The sequence below is a fragment of the Mastigoproctus giganteus genome, chromosome 7 (genome assembly GCF_048544385.1).
Source record: "Mastigoproctus giganteus isolate SK-2022 chromosome 7, ASM4854438v1, whole genome shotgun sequence".
Taxonomy (NCBI): domain Eukaryota; kingdom Metazoa; phylum Arthropoda; class Arachnida; order Uropygi; family Thelyphonidae; genus Mastigoproctus; species Mastigoproctus giganteus.
In genome coordinates, this window is record NC_143581.1 from 179,189,217 (window position 1) to 179,213,918 (window position 24,702).

Sequence of the window (24,702 nt, forward strand, 5' to 3'; positions counted from 1 at the left end):
TATCCTTCCATCCTGCTGTTTTAAAATGGGCAAACGAGTTCCCGATTTAAAAACAGCGGCAAATGTGGGGAAAAATACCCTAGGCATAAAAACACCCTAGGAGTGGGCAGGGAAAGCAGTGGCATCTGCCAATAACTGTTTTGTTCCTGTCCGTTTGTCGAAATATGGGAATCACAACTTGTCAAACACTGCTTTCCCACTGTTTTGCTTGCTGCCACGTTGGAAGGTGTACACTGTTCTGGACTTTTACTGTGATATTTATTCGACCTTGAGAATGCCATGAACTGCAAAACTACAAATGCACAGGTAAATAATTACATAGGTCATTTCCTGATTAGATATTGACCAGTGCATTTTGACAGGTGTGTCTTTTACATAGAAAAGATTTGACTTACTCTGTATACCTCTACATTTTACATAGAAAAGCATGCATGGGGATGGGAGAGCAAAGTGAGCAGAGAGTGAAGTCCCCTAGTAAAACATTAAAAAATGTTTTAAATATTTGTTATTTATATGATTTTAGCATGTGGTATTTCTTGAAACATTCACCAGGGTGCAATCCTGATTTTCTGGAGCATGTCTCACTATACCAAAACCATTTGTTTTCTTCCACTACTAACCCTTCTGTCACCACATACTGCGCAGTCTTTCTTCTTATTTGATTTTCTTGTTTTACCACAAAATGAGGACAGCCATTCAATCTCTCTCTTTAGTATCTGAACTTGATGGCCTTATTTTAGACATCTCCTACTAGATAAAAAAGCAACTTCTTTCAAAACCAGTTGTGACGAAAGTTTTTTGTGATGGATCCGCCACCTACATCAAGGTGAAGCTGTTCACAATTGAGACTTCTAATAGCCAAAAAACAACTTTCTTCACCATTTCATCAATTTGCAAGTGAATGTATAATTCACACAGTAATGGTCAACTCTGTCTAGGCACTCCCATATTTTTTGTATATTCACAAATAGCAACTGGCTTTTTAAGCTGTAAGATTTCCCCTCCTTTTACCTTTCCTGTTGTGACCACAGTTTGGGTATTAGATGTGCAAATGTATCCGCAATTCACAAAGGGGATTCGAAGGGTGACACGAGTAATTACAGACCAGTTAGTTTAACTTCTGTTCCGGGTAAAATAATGGAGTCACTGGTTAAAGATGCATTGCAGGATCATCTAGACAAGACTGTAGCAATAATTCAGACACAGCATGGGTTTGTTAAGGGAAAGTCTTGTCTGAACAATTTGATAGGATATTATGATGTGGTTACAAAGGAACTGGATGCAAAAAATAATTTTGATATCATATATTTGGATTTCAGGAAAGCTTTTGACACTGTTGCGCATGGAAGACTATTGTACAAATTGGAGCAGAATGGTATTAAGGATAAGTTGATACAATGGATAAAAGGATGGTTGAGTGGGAGAAGACAGAGGGTGGTAATCAATGGGTGCTGCTCTTCATGGACTAATGTTATTAGTGGAGTCCCACAGGGTTCGGTGTTGGGTCCACTGTTGTTTTGTATATTTATCGATGATATTGATGAAGGTATATCAAGCTTAGTGTCGAAGTTTGCAGATGATACAAAGGTTGGCAGGGTTGTTAATGACAGTAATAGCAGTGTGCTACTGCAACAGTAGTAGTAGTAGTAGTAGTAGTAGTAGTAGTGGCACATGATGCAAGAAAGCAAGTGTAGGAGCTTATGCAGCATCAGCCAAAAAAAAAAAAAAAAAAAAAAATCATCACGCCATTCCCTCCAAATGCCTGTCCAGTTCCTCCTTAAATTTATTTAACCTATCAACTTCCACAACGACAGATGGAAGTTTGTTCCAGCAATTAACCACCCGCTGGCTAAAGGCAAATTTCCGCACATCTATTCTACATCTGTCCTTTCTTAATTTGAACTTATGTCCCCGTAGGTTCGTAATCTGAACAAGTGGAAGGATCCCATCAGAATTCAGCGTGCTCAACCCATTCAAGGCCTTATAGACCTCAATCAGATCACCGCGCAGGTGCCTAGTCTCCAGCCACTGCAATTTGCAGAACTTAAGCCTCTCTTGGTAAGAGAATCCCTTCATTCCCCTCACCAATCGTGTTGCTCTTCTCTGTACACGCTCAAGCAAATCTACATCCTTCCTAAAATGAGGCCTCCAGACCTGTACGCAGTACTCAAGGCGTGGCCTGACCATTGCCTTATACAGAGGGACAATCACCTCCTTTTCCCTGCTAGCAAAATTCCTATATATCATTGACAAAACCCCATGACCTGCCCTAGCAGCCTGTCTGCATTGCTCAGAAAACTTCATATCTGACTGCACAATTACTCCCAGGTCTTTTTCATTTTCTACCACCTTAAGTGTAGTACCACACAGTTGGTACGTTTCTCTGGGGTTACTTCTACCCATATGCAGTACTTTGCATTTGTCAAGGTTGAACTTCAGTTGCCACTTCTTAGCCCATCTGCCCAAATTATCTAGATCCTGTTGCAGTAGCACACTGCCATTACTGTCATTAACAACCCTGCCAACCTTTGTGTCATCTGCAAACTTCGACATTAAGCCTGATATACCTTCATCAATATCATTGATAAATACACAAAACAACAGTGGACCCAACACCGAACCCTGTGGGACTCCACTAATAACATTAGTCCATGAAGAGCAGCACCCATTGATTACCACCCTCTGTCTTCTCCCACTTAACCATCCTTTTATCCATTGTAGCAACTTACCCTTAATACCATTCTGCTCCAATTTGTACAGTAGTCTTCCATGCGCAACAGTGTCAAAAGCTTTCCTGAAATCCAAGTATATGATATCAAAATTATTTTTCGCATCCAGTTCCTTTGTGACCACATCATAATAACCAATCAAATTTGTCAGACAAGACTTTCCCTTAACAAACCCATGCTGTGTTTGAATTATTGCTGCAGTCTTGTCTAGATGATCCTGCAATGCATCTTTAACCAGTGACTCCATTATTTTACCCGGAACAGAAGTTAAACTAACTGGTCTGTAATTACTCGTGTCACCCTTCGATCCACCTTTGTGAATTGGGGACACATTTGCACATCTCCAGTCCGTGGGAACCTCCCCTGAGTCCAAGGATGCTCTCATAATTATGGCTAAGGGTTTGCTTAGTTGCTTTGCCGCCTCCTTTAAAATAACTGGATAGATCCCATCCACCCCAGGTGCCTTTCTTATGTTTAACTTCAACAATTTCTCCTCCACTTTGCTCTCAGTTATTACAAAATCATTAAGCACACTGCTACAATTTGATAACCTTCTTCCATTTTCAAACTGTAATAATTCCTCACGTGTGAATGTAGATGCAAAATACTCATTCAGTTTGTTTGCTATCTGAGCAGGATCATCAACAGTCGAACCATCGATGTCAAGTGGACCAATCATATTCATCCCCTTCCTTTTAGAGTTTATATAAGTAAAGAAATCCTTGCTGTTTTTCTTAGCATCCTTTGCCAAAGATTTCTCGTAATCTGCCTTCGCCTGCCGAACCTCCTTTGTGACCTGATTACAGACTAGCTTATATCTGCCACAGGCTTCTGCGTCACCTGATAATTTATATGCATCCCATGCATTTTTCTTCTCTGTCACGAGTCTCATTAGTTCATTTGATAACCATTTAGGCCTAAACCTTGAACGATATTTCTTAATCGGTATAACAGGATCTAGAAAATTTGGGCAGATGGGCTGAGAAGTGACAACTGAAGTTTAACCTTGACAAATGCAAAGTACTGCATATGGGTAGAAGTAACCCCAGAGAAATGTACCAACTGTGTGGTACTACACTTAAGGTGGTAGAAAATTAAAAAGACCTGGGAGTAATTGTGCAGTCAGATATGAAGTTTTCTGAGCAATGCAGACAGGCTGCCAGGGCAGATCATGGAGTTTTGTCGATGATATATAGGAATTTTGTTAGCAGGGAAAAGGAGGTGATTGTCCCTCTGTATAAGGCAATGGTCAGGCCACTCCTTGAGTACTGCATACAGGTCTGGAGGCCTCATTTTAGGAAGGATGTAGATTTGCTTGAGCATGTACAGAAAAGGGCAACAAGATTGGTGAGGGGAATGAAGGGATCCTCTTACCAGGAGAGGCTTATGTTCTGCAAATTGCAGTGGCTGGAGACTAGGCACCTGCGCGGTGATCTGATTGAGGTGTATAAGGCCTTGAATGGGTTGAGCACACTGAATTCTGATGGGATCCTTCCACTTGTTCAGATTACGAACCTAAGGGGGCATAAATTCAAATTAAGAAAAGACAGATGTAGAATAGATGTGCGGAAATTTGCCTTTAGCCAGCGGATGGTTAATTGTTGGAACAAACTTCCATCTGTCGTTGTGGAAGTTGATAGGTTAAATAAATTTAAGGAGAAACTGGACAGGCATTTGGAGGGAATGGTGTGATTTTTTTTTTTTTTTTTTTTTTTGGGTGATGCTGCATAAGCTCATACACTTGCTTTCTTGCATCACATGCCACTACTATTACTACTACTACTATCACAGAAAGTAGAAATCATAAGTACAGTTCTTTTGCCTTTCCATGTCAGCACTTCAACTGTATCCTCCTTTCGGAAACCAATGACTATGTTTTTCAATTTTCTTTGTCATCTTGATCCCCAGTGGTAAACCCTTCTTGTTTCCTATAACAGTGCATGCTAGGTGTATATTCAGTTTATGTAGTTCTTGTGTTAGTTGAATACTAGTTTAAAATTGGTTAGTGAACAAATGAAATTCACTATCCTAAACACATTGAAGAAGTGCTTTGATGATATGAAGCCACACCAGCATTGGTTGACAGGTCATCATCAATCTCTTAAGATTACATCAGGGGAAATAAATTGTAGCATTTTTTATTTTTTCACAATAGTAAAGTTTTCTACAATTCTTGAAATTTCATAAACGTTTTGAGGGAGATGATTTCCTAAATTCAAAACTGAGTCTTGTGATGGTACATTCCTAAATTCAAAACTGAGTTTTGTAATGGCACATTTATGAGAAAAAAAAAATGAAAATGAAAGTGAATCATTTTACAGAAACAAAAGCTATACTGATTTTGCCTTTACTAGGACTAATACACAATAGCAGAATTAAGTAGGAGTAGTAATTGAATTGTTTTTGATAAATTTATACCTGACAACCACTATAAGGCATATCAAAATTTTTACAACAGTTTGCAACAGAGGTCAGCAGTTTATTGAAACAGGAACATATGACTAAGCAAACAAAAAGCAGACTATTCTACAGCAAGAATCAGTAATGATTCCTTGACAGGAGACTAGTTTAAATTTCTTAACCCTTTCTAAGGAAATTCTAGTTGCTTGACTCTCAGTCAATACAAAAAGATAGTATACTATTTTACCTTCAGTAAATCCATTACATCTGTAATGTTCAAGGGCCAGTTCCTCAACTCCTAATATAGTAACATTTTCATCCTCAAGAAAAGAGCTGTGTGACACAAATATATGTTTGCGGCCAGGCAAAGATCGTGGAGATAAACAACCCTGAATGATAACCTAAACAAACAGAATACACACAAATATATTCATTATACCCAATAACATACCTAAACAATTGTAATGCTTTATCTGAGCATGATGACTATTGTGTGAGCTTATTGAGAAATGTCTCAATGAGAATCACATAGATGTGCAAGGTTTTTGACAATAATACAGTGGCAAAGCTAAATTTAAAGTTAGCCTGAACTTCAATAAAATTTTTGTTTATGTTAATGAAAAGGTGAATTTCTAATGCAGTAAAAATTCATATATCTGCCGTTAAAATACAGAATTATCATATATCTGGCATTTTCTGAAATTTTTCTTTAAAAAAATAAATTAAAAATCTAGAATTGCTCTGAAGTCCCAATCTTCATTAAATGCTGTTGCCTTAGTTACTGTAAATTATATGTGATGAAAACAGAAAATTTTACCATAACTTTCCCAATCAGTGTAATTTCCAAAAAACTGGTAGCTCCTGATTGACAGAGAGCTACTTCTATTGTAGCTAATTATTAGATGATTATAGGATAGCAATGAGGAAAACACCATGGAGGAGCATGTTTATGAATGAATCATCCAAATAACATGCCACTTGGGGAAGCAATGACAAAGTTTCCCATGGTGCTGTTTTATAGAGTTGTTTGCTTGTTTGTTATTTGGTTTTTAGGAGCATTAGCAACTAAGGCCATATTGCTCCGGGATATGCGGTGGTCATTCCCTGACCTTTTCACATCCTCCGTATTTGGTGGTGACGGGCTCGAACCCCGGTCTAATCGAGAAGCGTGTGCTACGCACTGTTGCTCCTTCCCACCTGGCTACGGAGGTGTCAATGGTACAGGTCGTAACAAGTAATGTCATACCAATAGTTATTACCAAATTAATAGAAGGGAAATAGTCGCAATGTTCCAAAACTACTTCTGGTAAAGTTTGAGGAATATCAGTTGATGAACCAAAAACAGGAACTATGTTTTATTGCTGCAATAGATGAAACACGTGTTCTATGGTTACCCTGCCGAGGGCTGAAACCGGCCAACCAGTAATAAAATTTTAAGGCAGACAAAGTGTCCCATGGTCGAGGGTGTAAGGTTACATATCTCAATCACTTTTACGATTATAATTTGTGGAATTTTTTACTCGATCCCAGGGAGGGGAAAGTGCCCCGTTTGCCCCCCTCTGCGGACGCCCATGGTCTGTAGTCTGAGCAGGAGGAAAAATTCCACCAGCATTGAGCTTACTCCATCCATTCAAAGCCCTAAACACCTCACAGTGCTTAGTCTCCAACTGCTGCAATTTGTAGAACTGAAGCCTTTCTTGATAAGGGAACCCCTCTGTTCTGCTCACAAATCTCATTGCCCTTCCCTGTACTTGTTCCAGCAGCTCCACATCCTTCCTAAAATGAGACCTCCAGACCTGTATGCAGTACTAAAGATGTGGCCTGATCACTGCCTTATACAATGGTATGATCATGTCTTTCCTCTTACCAGCAGAATTCCTATATATCATTGACAAAACCCTGTGAACTGTCCTGGCAGCCTGTCTGCACTGCTCAGAGAACTTCATATCTGACTGCACAATTACCCTCAGGTCTTTTTCATTTCCCAAAACCCCGAGTGTAGTTACTCTGGTAGCAGTACTTTGCATTTATCAATGTTAAACTTCAATTGCCATTTCTCAGTCCATCTGCCCAACTTTTCTAGATCCTGTTGCAGTAGCATATTGTCATTACTGTCATTAACCAACCTGCCAACCTTTGTATTATCTGCAAATGTGGACATTAAGCCTGATATTCCTTCATCAATATCATTAATAGATACATAAAACAACAATGGACCCATCACCGAACCCTGGAGGACTCCACTAATAACATTAGTCCATAAAGAGCAATGTGCATTGATTACCACTCTGTCTTCTCCCACTGAACCATCCCTTTATCCATAGCAGCAACTTGCCTTTAATGCCACACTGCACCAATTTGTACAGCATTCTTACGTGCAACAGCATTAAAAGCTCTCCTGAAATCTAAGTATTTATTTGGTTTCTTTGGTGTAAACTAAAACAGTACAGAGGATGATGCTTCCAAGCAGATCTGAAGGTTTTGTGGAATATACAGATCAGGTGCATGCACAAATCAAGTCTGCTATGATATAGATTGGATATCAGACTTGGATACAAAATTTCTTTTATATTTTTAGTGTTATAGCCTTGCATTTTAGATAAACAAAAATTTAAATCAGGTGTGGCATCTTAATTCATGCCAGATCATAGTAATAAAAGACAGCACCATTTTCTTACCTTGACTACATTTCTTAAACTGTTCAAGACAAGTGTGAAAATTCTTTCCTTGTGAGACTATATACCCACCTATTTCAGGAAATTCTTTCCTGAAATAACATGGTGACAGTCACATCCTCAGGTGTAGCAAAGGAGCTTGCAGGGAACCTGACAGGTGTCAATTTTTTTTTAATATCTGGATAAAGTTTTAGGTTTTTTTTTTTTAATTCTGCTTGAGCAATAACAATATTTCTTTTCTTAATGGATTCCAATACTTATTGTGTGTAACTTTTTATTTTTTAAATTAAAAAAATCTTTAAAAAATAATATTTTTTGCACCTTTTATTTCCAAAAAACAAAAAAATATTAATTCTGTTGAAAATTAAAAAAAAAAAAAAAAAAATTTCAGTCATAACATATAAACATGAATCTAGTAGATGTTTTCCAGTTAAAATGTCAAATTTCAAATGTGTGCATGCACATATATTTTTCCTTATTATGTATATATATATTTTTTTAAAAAATGTATAATTACTTCCATTCTCAGATTTGAAAATTACACACATTGCTAATAAACTAACATAACCCATAGACTAATAAACATCTTCAGTGAACATCATGTTTCTTATGAAAGAATAAATAAATAAATCTTTCAAAAACAACTTGTGTAAGACTGCAGATATTTAGAGAACTACAGAGTGACACAGTGTTAATTGTTTGGTGGCACCAAGAATCTCTCCCAAATCTATGTAGTATTTCTGTGATGCATAAAGTTCACTGTAAAGGCCAGATTATGTATGTGTAAGTGTTGGGTTTTTGCAGTGTAGTGTTATTATTGTTATTGTTGGTTTTTTTAGGAGCATTAGCAACTAAGATCATATTGCTCCGGGGATATGCGGTGGTCATTCCCTGATCTTTCTGCATCCTCCATATTTGGTGGTCACGGGCTCGAACCCCGGTCTAATCAAGAAGCATGTGCTACACACTGCTGCTCCTGCCCACCTGGCTACGGAGGCGCCGCACTGTAGTGTTGAGATGTGTTGTTATGTTCATCTGGCGCTTTAGCCATTGGGCACTTGGAAACCAAGGTGTAAAGTGTTCCCCCCATTGCCTGTCACTAACTTGAGGAGGTGGGCAAGGGCAGTGAGTACATAGGTATACAAGTACTCTGGCATGAGGCAAATCCTGGATGTCGCCTGAGCTTTCCAGAGAGGGCCCTGATTAAGGGGGGGAGAAATGACAGACAAAACAGGAGGAAAAATGAAATGAAGGGAGAGGTAAAAGCAGGAAAGAAAAAAAAAAATTGAAAGGGAGCATGGGGTGACAGTTTGAGTTTTGGACAAAAGAGGAAGGCACAGTAGGTGGATATAGGAAGAAAAATGGGATAGAGGGGGTACCCATGCAAAGGCAATGTACCTTCTGCTGGGGAAGACAGTTACGAGGCAGATACAGAATTAGAGTGATAGGGCCCACCAGGTGAAAAGTATGGGAAAGGAATGGGTAGAGTCCTTGGGAGGTGGAGGTTTTTCATGTTCATCATGGCTAGCGACATTCCCACGCTGTCCAGACAGCTGGAACCAGTGTCAGCATCCCAAACCATGCCATCCACGAAAAGAAATCAGCATCGCGTCAGCATGGGCATGATGGGGTCTTCTAAAAGATGGTTGCCCCCTTGCAGTCATGATCAGGAGGGGAGGTACCTGTTTACATGAGTACACAACATACAATTCCAATTCTCACACACATTTACATGCCCGCCAGTCAAACAAGCAAAGAGAACACTTTAATATATTTTTTTTTTTTTTTTTTTTTACAGAACGTGAGTCATTCATTTGGCCATTGCACAGCTAACAGACATGACCAACCCATCCATACTACACTTCTGTGGCTTGGCCTGCAGGCGCCTCCGTAGCCAGGTGGGAAGGAGCAGCAGTGCGTAGCACATGCTTCTTGATTAGATCGGGGTTTGAGCCCATCACGACCAAATACGGAGGATGCGGAAAGGTCAGGGAATGACCACCGCATATCCCGGAGCAATATGGCCTTAGTTGCTAATGCTCCTAAAAAAAAAAAAACCCAACCAAAAACCAAACCTTGGCCTGCAGATGTACCCACTTTTTTTTTTCCTGCATATATTTATGAGTGCCTAGATCACACTCATGAGACATTCATATTTGTTCTCATTTACACAAAATATGTTATCTCACTCATTACACTGCTCAGAATATGAATAAAAAATTTTTTTTTGTGTGAGTGTGCAGGACAAGTTAGCACTTCACATTCACTCAGAGGTTCACCTAGGCAGCATAGGTGCCCCACATGACCAGCACTTAGCAGTAGCCGACACATCCACACCCAAACAACCAGTCTTACTTGTGCATGCATGCCCTGCAAAAAGGGATTGCAGGTAACCTGACTGGTTGCTGCACTCAATTACTCTGAGAAAATCATATCAAGTAAAAATTTGTCTATATTTGGAAAGGTTGAAAAAATTTTAGATTTTTAATTCTTCTTCTTCTGGTGTCATAACCCAAGGTGGGTCTTAGCCTTCTCAACATTGTTCCACCAGTAAACTCTCCAAAATGTCAAACTTCTCCAACTTTTTATTCACATGATCTTTAAGTCCTCTTCTATGTCATCCATCCATCTTTCCTACAGTCTTCCTCTTGTCCTCCTACCGGTAGGTTTCCATTTCATTTTAGTTGTTCTGCTGTCATCCATTCTCATAACATGTCCCAACCAGGCAAGTCTCTGGCTCTTCACAAATCTGACGATGTCCGCACCCTGAATAAGATGGTCAAGTTCATGGTTCATTCTGATCCTCCAGGATCCATCAATGTACTGTATGGACCCAAAAACTTTTCGTAAAATTCTACGCTCAAACACTCCCAACAACTGCTCATCTTGTAATGTCCAAGCTTCACAACTGTATGTCACAACTGGTCTAATGAGACTTTTGGTATATTCTTAATTTTAAATGTCTATTCAATATTTTGGCCTTCATTAGTTTTTCATGAGCATAGAAACATCTGTTTCCACTCAGGATACAAGACTTAATTTCATTAGTAATAGAGTTGGACTGGTTTATCTGCGAGCCTAGAGATGTGAAATTTTGAACATGCTCAAATGAGAAGCCGCTACTTCTTAAATTTTTCACGTTATCTTCCATGTTATGGAAGTCCATGGAATGGAAAGTTAAATAACACAGTAGAGAGTGCATCACCTTGTCTAGCACCAGCATTAATATCAAAGGGAGTCGTCAACTTGTTGTCAATTCTCACCGCTGCCTTAGAGCCAACCAGGGTTGCTTTTGCATATTATACTCGAATGCTTTTTCCTGTATCTGCCTCAAGATGAAAATCTGGTCAGTTGTTGAGCAATTGGGTCTGAAACCACACTGATATTCTCCAATGATTTTCTTTGAATATGCTGCCAGTCTGTTATAAATAACTCCTGACAAAACCTTGTAAGTAATGCTCAGCAATGTAATACCTCTATATTTAGAGCAAAGCAGTTTATCACCCTTCTTGTGAATTGGCTGTATGATTCCAAGATGATCCATTCATCTGGGACTTTTTGCCTCAGACCATATTAACAGTATCGGGTTATATATTCTTCTTCATAGCGTTACTCCATCATTCTTGAGCAACTCTGCAGTCATTCCATCGGCTCCTGGTGCTTTAAAGTTCTTTAAGTACTTAATAACCTTTCAAATTTCTTCGCAGCTAGGATCTTCAATGCACGGCTCTACTGTATAGTACAACAGCTGTTTTGTTTCCGTCTTACCTCTCAAGATGCTCCAAAAATACTCTTTCCACCGTTTCAGAACCTCCTTTCTCTCAGTCAGCAAATTTCCTTCACTATCTCTACATGCAATAACTTTTGATTAGAATTCCTGTGTACTTTCTTTAATCTTCTTATGAAACTTTCTACTTTCCTTCTTGTTGTGATGTTCCACCATTTTGTCGACTTTCCTCCTCAAAACTTCTCTCTTTTTCTTTCTACACATCCTAGCCGTGGCAATCCGTTTTTCCTTGTAGTGTTCACTAGATTTTTAATTATTAACAGATAATGCAGGATCATTATTCTGGTGAGATACCACCTCTGTCATTGCCCTGCAGACACTGCTGGATTAAAATATTGTAGTAAATTCTGAACAGCATGAGGCTTGGTTTTGTATTTTGAGCCAATGAAATTTTTACCAGGCCTCTTGCTGTCTTCTAACAGTAGCATGTAGTAATATCAGCTGAGCTTTCTCTTGGACAGAAAATAAGACTGAACTAGACACATTCTTGCTACCAAATAATCCATACTGAAAAACAACATGCAATAATAAATAATCAAACTGCAATGGCCAGCAATCAACAATTTGATTTCTATAAAATTAGAAGATCCTACAAAACCAAACTGTTACTAATGTCAAGGTCTGCTGCAGTCACAGCATCCTTTAAAAATAATAAGATTATTATTAAATTTTCTTATGGAGTTTTGTAAATAGGATCCTATAAAATTTTCCTAATGCAACAGACTTTATGCAGATATACAAAATTATTTGGAGTGACATATTTAAAATACACATGTTTATAAGCAGACCTTTAAGTGAAATGCCAATATTTAAATAAAAAAATTCAAGTTCATATCTTTAATGTAAATTAATCATAACCAACCTTAGGTGCTTCTCTGATATGTGCTATTGGGAAAACTTCCAGATCCAACTTAATTGTCTTCTTACAGTTATTCAAAATACGTTTTGCACGTGATAGTAGACTATAGTGAAATCCTTTTCTGACAGCTTTATCTGCAAGACCTTTCTGAATGATATCCAAGGCCTTAAAAAATAAGATGGTAGCAGAAAAATAAATGTAAAATTGCATTAATCAGAAATCCAAATATAAAATAAAAAACATCCCTTAGTAAAAAAAACTTGTAAATACTTGTAAATTCAGGGTCATATAAAACACTGGTTGGCAAGGTTAATGTAAATAATATTAACGTTGCCATTAAAAAAAATCTAAATGCAGTGACTAGCCTATTTTTATAACTTAACTAATAATAAACTGATGCAAAATCAGTAAGAACCTTCATTATGTTTTAGCTAGAGCTTACACTTTTTATGGTACTCACCTCTTAATCCATATGGTTTGAAGACATCAAATTTAAGATGAAAGCAAAATGAAATTAAAAAATGCTCCAAAGAAAAAAGGAATGCACTACTCTTTTCTCAGGTTGTCATACATAATAAAAACTGTAATTTGGCCCATATTACAGTTTTAATTATGTTCATTGTTGGAACAAACTTCTCTCTGGTGTTGTGGAAGTGGATAATTTGAATAAATTTAAGAGGAAGAATTAGACAAATTATTTTAGATAATGGACTAGTGAAGGGTTTACTTCGTTTTTTTTTTTTTTTTTTTTTTTTTGTTGATGCTGAATAAGCTTGCATTATTTTCCTCCAATATTAGAATCACTATAGGCAAGGAAAAATGATCAAGAAGTTTCCACCCCAAACTATTAAGGTTATCTTGAGTTACACACATTGTATGGCTCACACTGTCATGCAATAACAGTACTCCACATCTCAAAAACTGAGGGCATTTTCTCTGAATTGAGTCCCAAGTTCTTTGAGAAATGTGCAATATGATACAGCATTCAGAGTATTGCTAGGCTTTTGAAGGTGCACAAGAAGAATGCCATGAAAGTCCCAGAAAAAGAAAAGTCACCATGACCTACTCTTCTTGAGACACAGCCTTAAACTTTGGGTAAACTGGGATGTTTCCATTTTAGTGAGGCATATTTTAATTTGGCCCGAAAATGATCTGGTTGCAACACAACTGATGTCTTTTTATGCAACAGGTTTCCAGTTGGTAATTATGTTGAAAAATAATTATAATTCTATGTTCAGTTTCTTGCTTGCTTCTTATATCCTTAATTTTGTTACTTACTTAAGAGGAAGTAACAAAATTAAATCTTTTTTTTTTGTTTCTACCTCTGCTGCTGTTTCTCTCCTCTAAAAATGAATTGCATGTATGAAATATACTGTGCATAAATAAGTAAAAAAAACAGAGAATTAAATAAAGTTAAAATTAAAAATTTTTCTCATGGGAAATTCATCTCTGAGTGACACAGCTTCATCTTACATGAAAATTTTCAAGCAGATGTCTATTGTGTTAGCCAGGGATTGGGCATACTTCAGCAACACCACTAACACAAAGTAACAATAAATGTTTATGGTTATATTTAACTGATTCCATAAATATTTTGGGTGCTGAATCCAATGATATCATTGGTTTTTCTCTAATGTCAATATTCTGACAGCAACTGAAGTTTTTATGACATTTGCATGTATTGCATAATGTGCATACTGATACTGTGATAAGTAAGAGCGTGCACCTACTAAATTTTTTGGACAGAAGTAAAACTGATTAGTAATGAAAATGCAAGGCGGAAATGACATCACTTCCTAGACGATGCTAATGATGCTAACTCAGTCACTAATGTTGACTTGGTAGAGCAAGTAGTGGGCGTAAGCATAAGACTTTACATCGATCATACTAAATATTTCGGACTGAAGTAAAACTGATTGGTAATGAAAATGTGAGATGCAAATGATGTCACTTTCTAAATGGCGCCAATTCAGTCACTAACATCGATTTAGTAGAGTAAGTAGTGAGCATGAGCATAAAGCATTACATTGTTCATAACTTCAGTTCTAGCTGTTCGATTTTAAAAATTTAAACGGTTTTGGTTTTCTTTCATCGTCTACTATCAAATACGATCTCAAGTATACATTTCCTAAAGATGTTTTCACATAAAATAAAACATCTTTGTGCGTATAGGATATCCACCCTGTTTTTTTTTTTTTTTTTCAGTTTGCTATGGCTACCAAACAAAGGTCAAATAGTTAAAGTTATCTTCAGACTTATTCTGCTATGCTTGCATATTATATAGGTTTGAAGCAGGTAAAGCACAACATTGCTGGTGGAACTAAGTTTTTCAGCACATATGCATATGAAGCTTATTTTGGAATACCTATGGGTGATCAAGGCAAGCTGTTGGCACCTCATTTCTGCTATGGTAATTGCAGATAAACATTAGAAGGATAGTTTTGTGGTAGTTTGTAGCATTATACATACCTTTTGCAATATTACCTCAAACATGGAGAGAGCCACTGATAGTTTTGTATAGTGCACATATCCCAACATACCACATCCTCTATTTTTCCAGTGCTATACAATAGACCTGCAATTCCCGATCCACCTTTCAAAGGGCTTTCAGAATCAGGTCATGAATCTGGTAAATATGATAACTGAGATTACATCTCCAAAGTGTGTTCAAGCAAAGAACCATATTTTCCTAATCAGCAAGAATTGGATAACTTAGAGAGGGACTTTGATCTAACTAAAGCCAATGCAGAGCGCTTCCTGACATTTCATTTAGAATAGTGGAATCTACTTGATCCTAGCTGCAAAACTTCCACATACAGAAAAATACATGTCACTTACACTTGTTTGCACTGTTGCAGAATCCCTGTGCTATGGTTTCAATTTGATTGGACTTCATAAATAAATTAGCATTAGTCCCAATCCAGAAACTAAGTACTATATACAACTTAAATTTGAAAGCTGTGTTACTTCACAATGAGTATATACTCATTGTGAAGTAACACAGACTGATTCCTATTGCATACTCTATTCATATTAAAGAAGACCATGGAAATGTGAAGCATGCATACAGAAGATCAAGTATGACCAGTATAAATGGGGATGTATCTGGTGACTTAAAGATGCTGGGTTTCCAAGTTGGTTTCACTAAGTTTCCATGCTTTCTCTGCCTCTGGGACAGCAGGGCAGGACATCAGTGCTACAGCAGAAAATAGTATCTGCCAGAATTGAGTTGCAGCCTGGTGCACAAGCCTTACTTCCACCTCTCCATATCAAGCTGGAAGTGGTCAAACAAAATTGTTAAAGCATTGGATCCTCATGATGATGCCTTCAAGCATAAACAATATGTTTCCAAAATTATACAATGCAAAAGTGAAAGGTGGCATATTTATCATTGCACAAGTTAAGCAGCATTGACTAATCACGGCTGGAAGGGAAAATAACTGTGGCTGAGCAAAATGCATGGCAGTTATTTTGCCAAGTGAATGGCTTTCTTGACAATGTTAAGAGTGAAAATTAGAAAGAAATTGTTCAAAAGTTGGCTGAAAATTACAGAAGAATAGCACAGAAAATGCCAATTAAGGTTCAGTCATTACTTGAACTCTCACCTGGATTTTATCAAACCAAATCTGGGCAATGTTATTGAAGAGCATGAAAAGAGATTCCACCATGACATTCAATCAATGGAGAGATACCAAGGAAGGTAGGATGAAGTTATGACATGGACAGGTTTCATGAAAGATGGAAGTTACATTCTAAAGTGGTTAAATGTAAAGTAAAGTTCTACATTTGGGAAATAATAACATGAGAATAATGGGTGTTACTATAGTGTGCAGTCTACCACGGCAACCGGACACTAGAGGGTGAGAATGCACTACCGGCACTATAAAGTGTTTTCTACCAGCACTACAGTGGATGCTAAAAATATGATATACGAATAAATATGAATGTGATAAAAACACAAAATTATGTACTAAATGATTTTTAATAAAAAAAAAAAAAAAGACTAAATATTAGCTATGCTAATTTTATGTAGTGCAGTATTATGATAAAAACACAAAGTTGTGCCGAATGATTTTTGATGCAACATTTACACTATAGCGTGTGGTCTACCTTCAGCTAGAAATAGGAAACCTAACGTTTGAGAAGAGAAGTCTAAAATTTTACCCTATGCAATGCTGTTGAAAGATTTCTACAGAAATGTCATCTTGACAGTGAACACCATCTTCTGGACATACCCCAAGATGTGGGAGTAGGGCCTTGTCATCGATGTGGTAGCGTCATGCAAGAAAAAAGAAAAGGCAACAGAGGTGGAGAATATAGGCCTATACTTTGTTGTCTGTGTAAAAGTGTGCCAAACTTCATGTTCCATCCGGAAAGGCAATGCATTCTTGCTGGCAACACCAGGTGGGTCAGAGTCTCTTTTGAGACAGTACGTGCTTTACTGAGACTGGCCCACTGTCCTTTGGTGTGGACAAGTACCCAGAATCATCTCTCCAGGTGATTGATGCTTCTGGGTAGCCAAGCGGCCAGAATAGAACAACAGAACACACACAAACCTACATCAACACATTTCTCGCCCTTTTACAGTTGATTCTGCTCTTCACAGTGACACAAGATGGAATTGAACAGATGTTCTAGGTGCCGACCTTTACAAAAACACATGTCCACATTCTTCCATTGTATAATTACACTGCAATCTGAGTTTGTGCGAAATTTTAGAACTGGTGTTCTTTTTCGTACTGGAAATACCAATGGACATGGCAGTTACTCTAACAGGAAATCTTACAATACTATAACTGACTAGTATGACATCTGCAGAGAAGTGTGTGGAGCCATTGTTTCTCACAATGCATGAGGTAAGATGGTTGGTACAGAGCTTAACACCATTCAGATTGACAAAGCAAGATTTGCAGGTCGAAGGAAATATAATTGTGGGAGAATGCTAAATGGCAACCAAGCTCCTCTCTCCGAAGATGGTAATGCCGTTGTACAAAACAACAGGCACTATAGATCAAGAATTGATGGGCTTTGGGTTTTTGGTCTCAAGCAAGATCATTGAACAGGAATGTGAATCTGGTTCAGTGATTCATTCCGATGAATGGCCTGTGTGTAGCAGTCTAAATGTCATGGGTTACTGCAATTTTATGGTGAACCATCAAGAAAGTTATGTGGATCCAGTGATAGGAGAAAACATGCAAACGATTGAATGGTCATAGTTGGATTCCAAAACACTTATTCTAAAGAAAATAAGAGGCATTAACAGTAAGCCTTTTCAATCTATAATATAAGTTTCAAAATAAGTTTCCATTGTATATGTCAATGGTGAGACAGCATGTGGAAAATTGTGTTGTGTCTGGCAGCTACATTTAAGAAATTGTGTTAAGATTCTTGGAAAGGTTCAGAGATGACTGACCCACGTGAACATGGGGGGAAGAGAAAGAGAGAGGGGGAGAAGAGATAGGCTAAAAATGGTAAGAGTTACAGGACTTGGAAACAAGGCACTTCAAGAAGGATCTGCTCAAGGTGTATAAAGCAATGGGAGGGGGGGCCAATCAAATGAAGATGAAATTTTCACATTGAAAAGAGACACAAAAACCAGGTAGCATAAATATATACTATTGGGAAAATCGAACATACTGGATCTCAGGAAATTTACATTCAGTCAGTGAGTTGTCAACCAATGAAATTAACTGCCTTCTTCAGTGGTTGGGGTTGACAGTATGGTGAAATTTAAGGGGCAACTGGATCAGCTCGTTCTGGTGGTGGTGGAAAAGGTATGATAAGAGTGATACAGGTTGCATAGACAAAGATACACACAGACTAGAAGAGTTTTTATTCAAAATGTTCAAGATCTAAGCTTTTCCAGATAAATGATATTTCTTAATGGTTATCTCTGCTTCGTTGGTGGTTATCCCACCAACTAACAACATATTTTTTGTAAGATATAGCAGGAATAAATGATTTTACAAATTAAATAAAGTTAGAAAACATTTTATTAAATGTAAAAAATCATTTAATTCATCCTTGGATGAAAAATCAGCCAATAACAATATTTATCTGGAATTTACAAAAATTGTGTTACAAGTACAATTTCAAGAAATTAATTATTGGTGGCAAATATGAAGTTAAAACATTGGAAACCAACATGGTTTCTGTTGGTGGCTGAGCTGTGCAATTATCAGGCAGCAAGATTTTTGCATCAGCTGGTATACCCCAATTTTCTTGGCCTCCAGCATAAAACAAGAGTGATTCAACCAATCACTAAAGTTTTCTTGAATAATCCATGCATATTTGTTGGCTCAATAAATCACAAGGAAAATTTTAATACCCTTGAAGGTGCAGTGTTTTGTAGTCTTTTCTATCATAAGAAGCTTGCACTGATTCACCATGGATATCTGCTGCATCAGCACATATTAATACTGTTAGTCTCTTTGGATTCCCTCACACCTGATGCTGACTTTCATTTTCAGACATTAAAGTATGCTGCATAAGACAATGCCAAAATAAACCTGTCTCATTAACATTATAGATTTAATCTAAATTAAGGTTATTATACTGTGCCAGTTTTGAGAAATCACTGACAAATTCCTATGTAGTTACACAACAAGCACACAATTTTTTGCGGGAAACTTTGAGATAGCAAATTTCACAATGTTTTTTTCAATTTCCACAACCATCCAGTAGAAATAATCACAGTCACCTTCAATCTTCATTTCATTTATGGTAGGCTTTCTTCATAATCATAGGTCCAGATAGAGGAATGCCTTCATTCCTACACTGGTGGCACTACAAGTACAACCCTATCTAAATCACTGTGGTGCAAGCCACATAATGATTTCCTCAGAGTAATGTCCAATATGTAAAAAAATTAAGAATTTTTTTCTTCCTGGAGTTTTATGTCATATGCTGTTGTTTGTCCAATGCAAAAACTCTCAGAAAAGTTAAGATACACTGACTTCTCCCACCCAATTCAACTTTGTTATCTTCTAGAAGTATCTCTTGTTTTTTTCTATTGTGGTTGATGAATAGTTGGAAATTTATATAAGGAATGGAACACTGAATATCTACAGTCACATACATGGGGTTAGCAAGTTAAATGAGATAGTGATGGCCAGTGGTAGCTTTTGGAACTAAATTGATACGTTATAAATTTTTTTCACTGGGAATTTTAGGTAAACAATCTTCTACCATTTGTGTGCGCGCGCGCGCGCGTGTGTGTGTGTGTGTGTGTGTGCGCGCGCGCGCGCGTGTTTCTTTTTTTGACTGTGGCAGCAAGGTTAAGAGCTTCTTTGTATCTTTTGGATTTACTGATATAATGCCATATTTCTTCGCTTCTGATTTTATTACTAATTTTTATTTTGCTCTTTATATACATGTATTAAACATGACCCATAAACAAAAATCTAAGCTAAAAATAATATTCAATATGAGCTCCACTATACTAGATTTATCACATTCAAATAATTTTATACATAAATACATTTGTAAAGGTTATGGATTTTATGTGGTGACAAACAGCAATATTTTACAATGTAAAACTAAATAAAAAAAACTACAGCTTACCTTTTCAGTTTGTTTTAAATGTTGGTCAAAATTTAATGCCAATCTATCAAACCAATATCCTCTATATTCTTGACAGTAGATCTGTAAAAGCACATATCGTAAAAAAAAAAGTAAAAGACATCCTTTTCATTGAATAACATTTTCAGAAAAAAATCAAAGCCTTGCAAATAATGTATACCTTAGAATATTATATGATTAAACATCTACCACCCATATTCCATATAATATATTTTTGACATTCTTTGAGAAATGGCTCTTATCCAATCATGATCGATATTTTTAGGACTTCAAACATTATTTATAGTTTGAGAAGAAGAAAACAAGATGACATTATTCATCTTAAATTATATTTAGAGCAAAGTCAGTTCTGCAATGCAAGAAATTAGGGGATATACAGATTGGATTAACAGTAGCCACAGGCAAAGGTGAAAGTGACTTCTGCATTACTTCTGTTGGGACATGTGGCAGCTTGGAAGTTCTCAAGGGACATGTAGACACATGGGCTGTATTAGAGTTACTATGAGGAATATAGCAAACAATTTAATGAATTTAAAGTAATGGTTAAGTCATCAAATGTGAATGTTGTAGGAATATTGGAGGCATGGTGCTACTCAGATATAAAGGACGAGAATTTGAATATGGTGAATATGACACAGTATCCTACATATGAGGATACAGAATCCTACAGTAAGTACAAACCATTTTGTATTCAAGTCATGAAGGGATTAAGGCAAGATTATGAAAAGTCTCTGACAAAGAATGCAAAGAAAAGTAGCAAATGCTTTGCTTATGTTAACAGCCGAAGGAAAGGGAGGAATCATTGGCCCGCTAGATACGGATGGTATAAATGTTGTTCGTCCTGCTTGGGTTTCTGATAAATTGAATAGAAATGAGAGCAGATATGTGTTATAAGCTAAAGATATTTATGAGAAATTTTTTAAGGAATCAAGATGCCAGAAGTATACCAAGTTATAACTGGGAGCTAAATGATTTTAAGTTAAATGAGAAGAAAGTGGAAAGTTTCTATCCAATTATATTAAAAGAAGCAGCAAAAGAGGTAAGAAAACATTTAGCCACAATTATGAGCACATCCTTGGATTCAGTGGAGGTCCCTAAGGAATGGAGATGTGCAAATGTCTCCCCAATTCACGAAGTGGGGGCGGGGGAATCAAAGGATAAAGTGGGTATTTGGAGACCTAAAAGCTTGACTCCTGTTTCAAGGTAAATAATAGAGTCACTGCTAAAGAATAACACAGGACTAGCTAGACAGGAATGCAGTTATACACATGGATTTGTTAAGGGAATGGTTTGCAAATGGTATATAGGTCTACCAGAGTTGTAAACAAGATTTAATTCTATGGAGCTATTAAGTGAAAAACTAGACATATGAATTTGTCCATGCATTTGATTTTTATGTTATTAACTAGAAATGTTGCTAAAAATGAAAATCCCAAAAAATTGTATGTATTTCACAAACATTAATTACCCAAACATATATTATTTTTAATATGCCAAAAAGATAAATGAGATTAAAACAAACATATACACCTCAGGGAAATATTGGATCAAAAGCCCAGTGGTGGACAAGTTAGTTTTAATTTTTCAATTGTTTATAAAAAAATTTGTCAATTCTCATTGTCAAATTTGGATTTTTTTTGTATCACTGCATCTTCAGACATCATAAGAACTGAGCTAACGAAGTGTCCATGCCATATCACCAGTAATGCACAAATATTTTTGATAATTTTTATAGCATCACTGTAAGTGGAACTTCACTGGTCCATTACCGTCATTTTTTTTCTCTCAGATTCAGTCTGTGTCAAATTTCTAAACACTTTCGATGGTTGTAATGTCAGTGTCTCCTTCAATGACTTCTGCTTTATCAACAATAACAAACTCTAATAAAGAAAAAATCACTGAGTATATCACTAAAAGTGCCATCAGTCTCAATGGCACTTAAAGCAGTACTTTCTTCATATTTTAAAAAAATATTATAGAAGTTTCCAGTTGATTCCTTCTTCAGTTGATTTAAAAAGAAAACCCTGCATAATTCCAAAAGTTCACAAAAACTAAGAAACCTGCTTTCTCTTTAATGATATGGCCAGTCATACTTAGACTTCGTTACCTTCAGAGAAAGTTCATTCAATGGTTTAGTACATTAAATCTCACTTCTAGAAAGAGATGGCTTACCAAAAAAAGACATGATCACAGTTCTTGAACGGGGAGATCAGGCTTCAATTGCACACTTGCATGAGCTGCTTGCCATATCTCTCTCTCTCTCTTTTTGTTGGCTGCAGTGAATTACAAATACAAATTTGTCTTCATTGTTTACTGAAATCTAACTTAGGAAAAATGCTGTTTTTTTTACTTGTCTTGTGCTTCATATATACAAACTTACAGCCATACTTCATTTATTTGAAATTTAGTTCACACCAGCCATAAAATGAGTGGCTACATGCATTCACTAACATCATAAACTACAGCAAAAACTACTTCCCCTTTATGCTGTTATTCTGATTAATACAAATTTTTAAAAAAGAATACTGTTAACATATATTTCTTCCATATTATAATTGAAAATAAAACTTCTAAAAAGAATTAAAAATACAAATTCTAAAATAATACAGTTAAAGTATTTTTCACATTCTTGCAATTGAAAATAAAATTAAATAAAATAAAAATAAATCTATTTGTAAAATCTCTATTTACAGCAGCAATATCATTTTTTAAAAACGGAGTGCTATGACTGTCAAAAACATTTTCATTCTTAAAACAGCCACTGTTTTAAGAAATGAAAAAATAAATATATTTTACAGATAAAACCCAAAATCCATTACTGCCAGTTCTTACTAGTAAAAACTAGAAGCTCCTAACAGCATTTGACGAAATGAGTTTTTACTAGCAAGAACTAGAAACCACTGCACCTGCAGGGAGAAACACGAATCCAAAGTGCAACTCCTAGTATTTACTGACATTTTTAGTAAAAACTATTTCCTTCAAAATTTCAGTCAGCAGAGACCACAAGAACACTGTAAAATGTAATAGAGGGAAAGATTAAACTTTAGAACATGACTCTTTGTGACGGCAAATAATGGCCAGATCTAGCTCTGCCCATTGCTTTGTGCTGATTGGCTTCTAATCACCATGATTCTGTGTTAGAATGAATGCCATTCTGCAAGCAAGTAGAGCTGGCAGGAATACAATAGACAGGTAAGGAAATCTCACCTTTGTTTGTAGTAGGAGTTTTACTAAGAGACTTTCATTTCTACTAGCAAAAAAAAAGGTCAGGTTAGTTTATGCAACCAAATTTGGGATGGGTTCAAGTGAAAAATGGTGCATACTAAACATTACAGACACCGTTTTTCGCTAGAATCCGTCCCGAATTTGATGGCATAAACTAACCTAACCTTTTTTTTTACTGGCTAAATATGAGTCTATTAAACTCCTGCTGGCTTTATTTGATTGCAGTAAAGCATTTACTCTAATGCAAAATCGTGGTGATTAACAGCCAATCAGCACAAAGCAGTAGGCCATCATTTACTGTTGTAAAGATCCATGGGTCTTGTTCTAATGTAAAGTTTAACCTTCCCATCTATTATATTTTACAGTGTTCTTGTGGTTTCCGTTAAATGAAATTTTTAAGAAACTATTTTTTACTGAAAGGTACGTGGTAAGAACCAGTTTTTACTAAAAATGTCAGTAAATATTAGGAGTTACATTTTCGATTCGGGTTTTTAACAGCAGGTGCAATGGTTTCTAGTTCTTACTAGTAAAAACTAGTTTTGTCGAATGCTGTAAGGAGCTTCTAGTTTTCACTAGCACGAACTGGTATTAACGGATTTTGGGTTTTTATGGTAACATATATAATATAGGATACTTTATTTTTACCATACATGGAATTGTATTAACTATAAAAAAAAAGTTCAAAAAGAAACTTGGTTTCTTTTTGAACATCCTTGTTGCAATTTCCAAAAATGAAGTTTTGTGATAAATAAAAGCAAACGCTAGGTTCTGAAATTAAAAAAAATAATAACCACTATCTGTTTTATTTTTACTATACATACAATTGTATTAAATAGAAAAAAGATTTGATTTGAATAAAGAGTCAATTTACATTTGGAAATAAAAATTTTTCAGTTATAAACTATTAAATTAGAGCATTAGGTCCTTGGGGTTGTCACAGACATTCTCTCAGATATGCCGGACAAGCTGTACTTGCTACTTGGGAATCTAAAACGCTGACTGAACTGATATTCGGGTGACATTCAAGTCAAGTGGACCAAATTTCAGTGAAGTCCGGACAGTCTGTGAGAGTCAAATCCTCTGCTTGCACCTTCACGATGGTGGCATTGTTAGTAATCCTCGGTATAACCTCCATGCACAAGCACACTGTGGGTGACCACCCAGGTGTGAACCAATGTAAGGAGGGGTTGAGGTGGGGCGCCCACACCACACCACATGGAGGAATGCCACCCCTCTGTGTTACCAGGCAATACTAGGTGGTAGATGAGTCTCATTAACTGGTGCAATACCACCACTTTGCTTATGGAGGCTTGAAGTGGTGGAACCCATGTTTAGTCTCCAGAGTTAAGTTCCGGTCAATACTTACCCCATCTCTTCCATCATGCAGAGATCCAATCTTCCTTACATTTAGAGGGTACAACTCTAAAATAGTACTCGCAGGCCGGC

The 24,702-nt window shown here is 36.7% G+C and overlaps 1 protein-coding gene across 1 annotated transcript in view; it reads right to left on the reverse strand.

The window, feature by feature from the left end:
• LOC150083362 (fanconi-associated nuclease 1-like) overlaps positions 1–24,702 on the reverse strand; it is a 177,737-nt gene that overhangs the window by 90,648 nt on the left and 62,387 nt on the right. The window contains exons 5-7 of the mRNA XM_090377215.1: positions 20,014–20,094; positions 12,454–12,615; positions 5,377–5,530 (exon numbers count right to left, since the gene is read on the reverse strand). Coding sequence (XP_090233341.1) covers positions 5,377–5,530; positions 12,454–12,615; positions 20,014–20,094 — 397 coding nt within the window. The remainder of the gene's footprint in view (positions 1–5,376; positions 5,531–12,453; positions 12,616–20,013; positions 20,095–24,702) is intronic.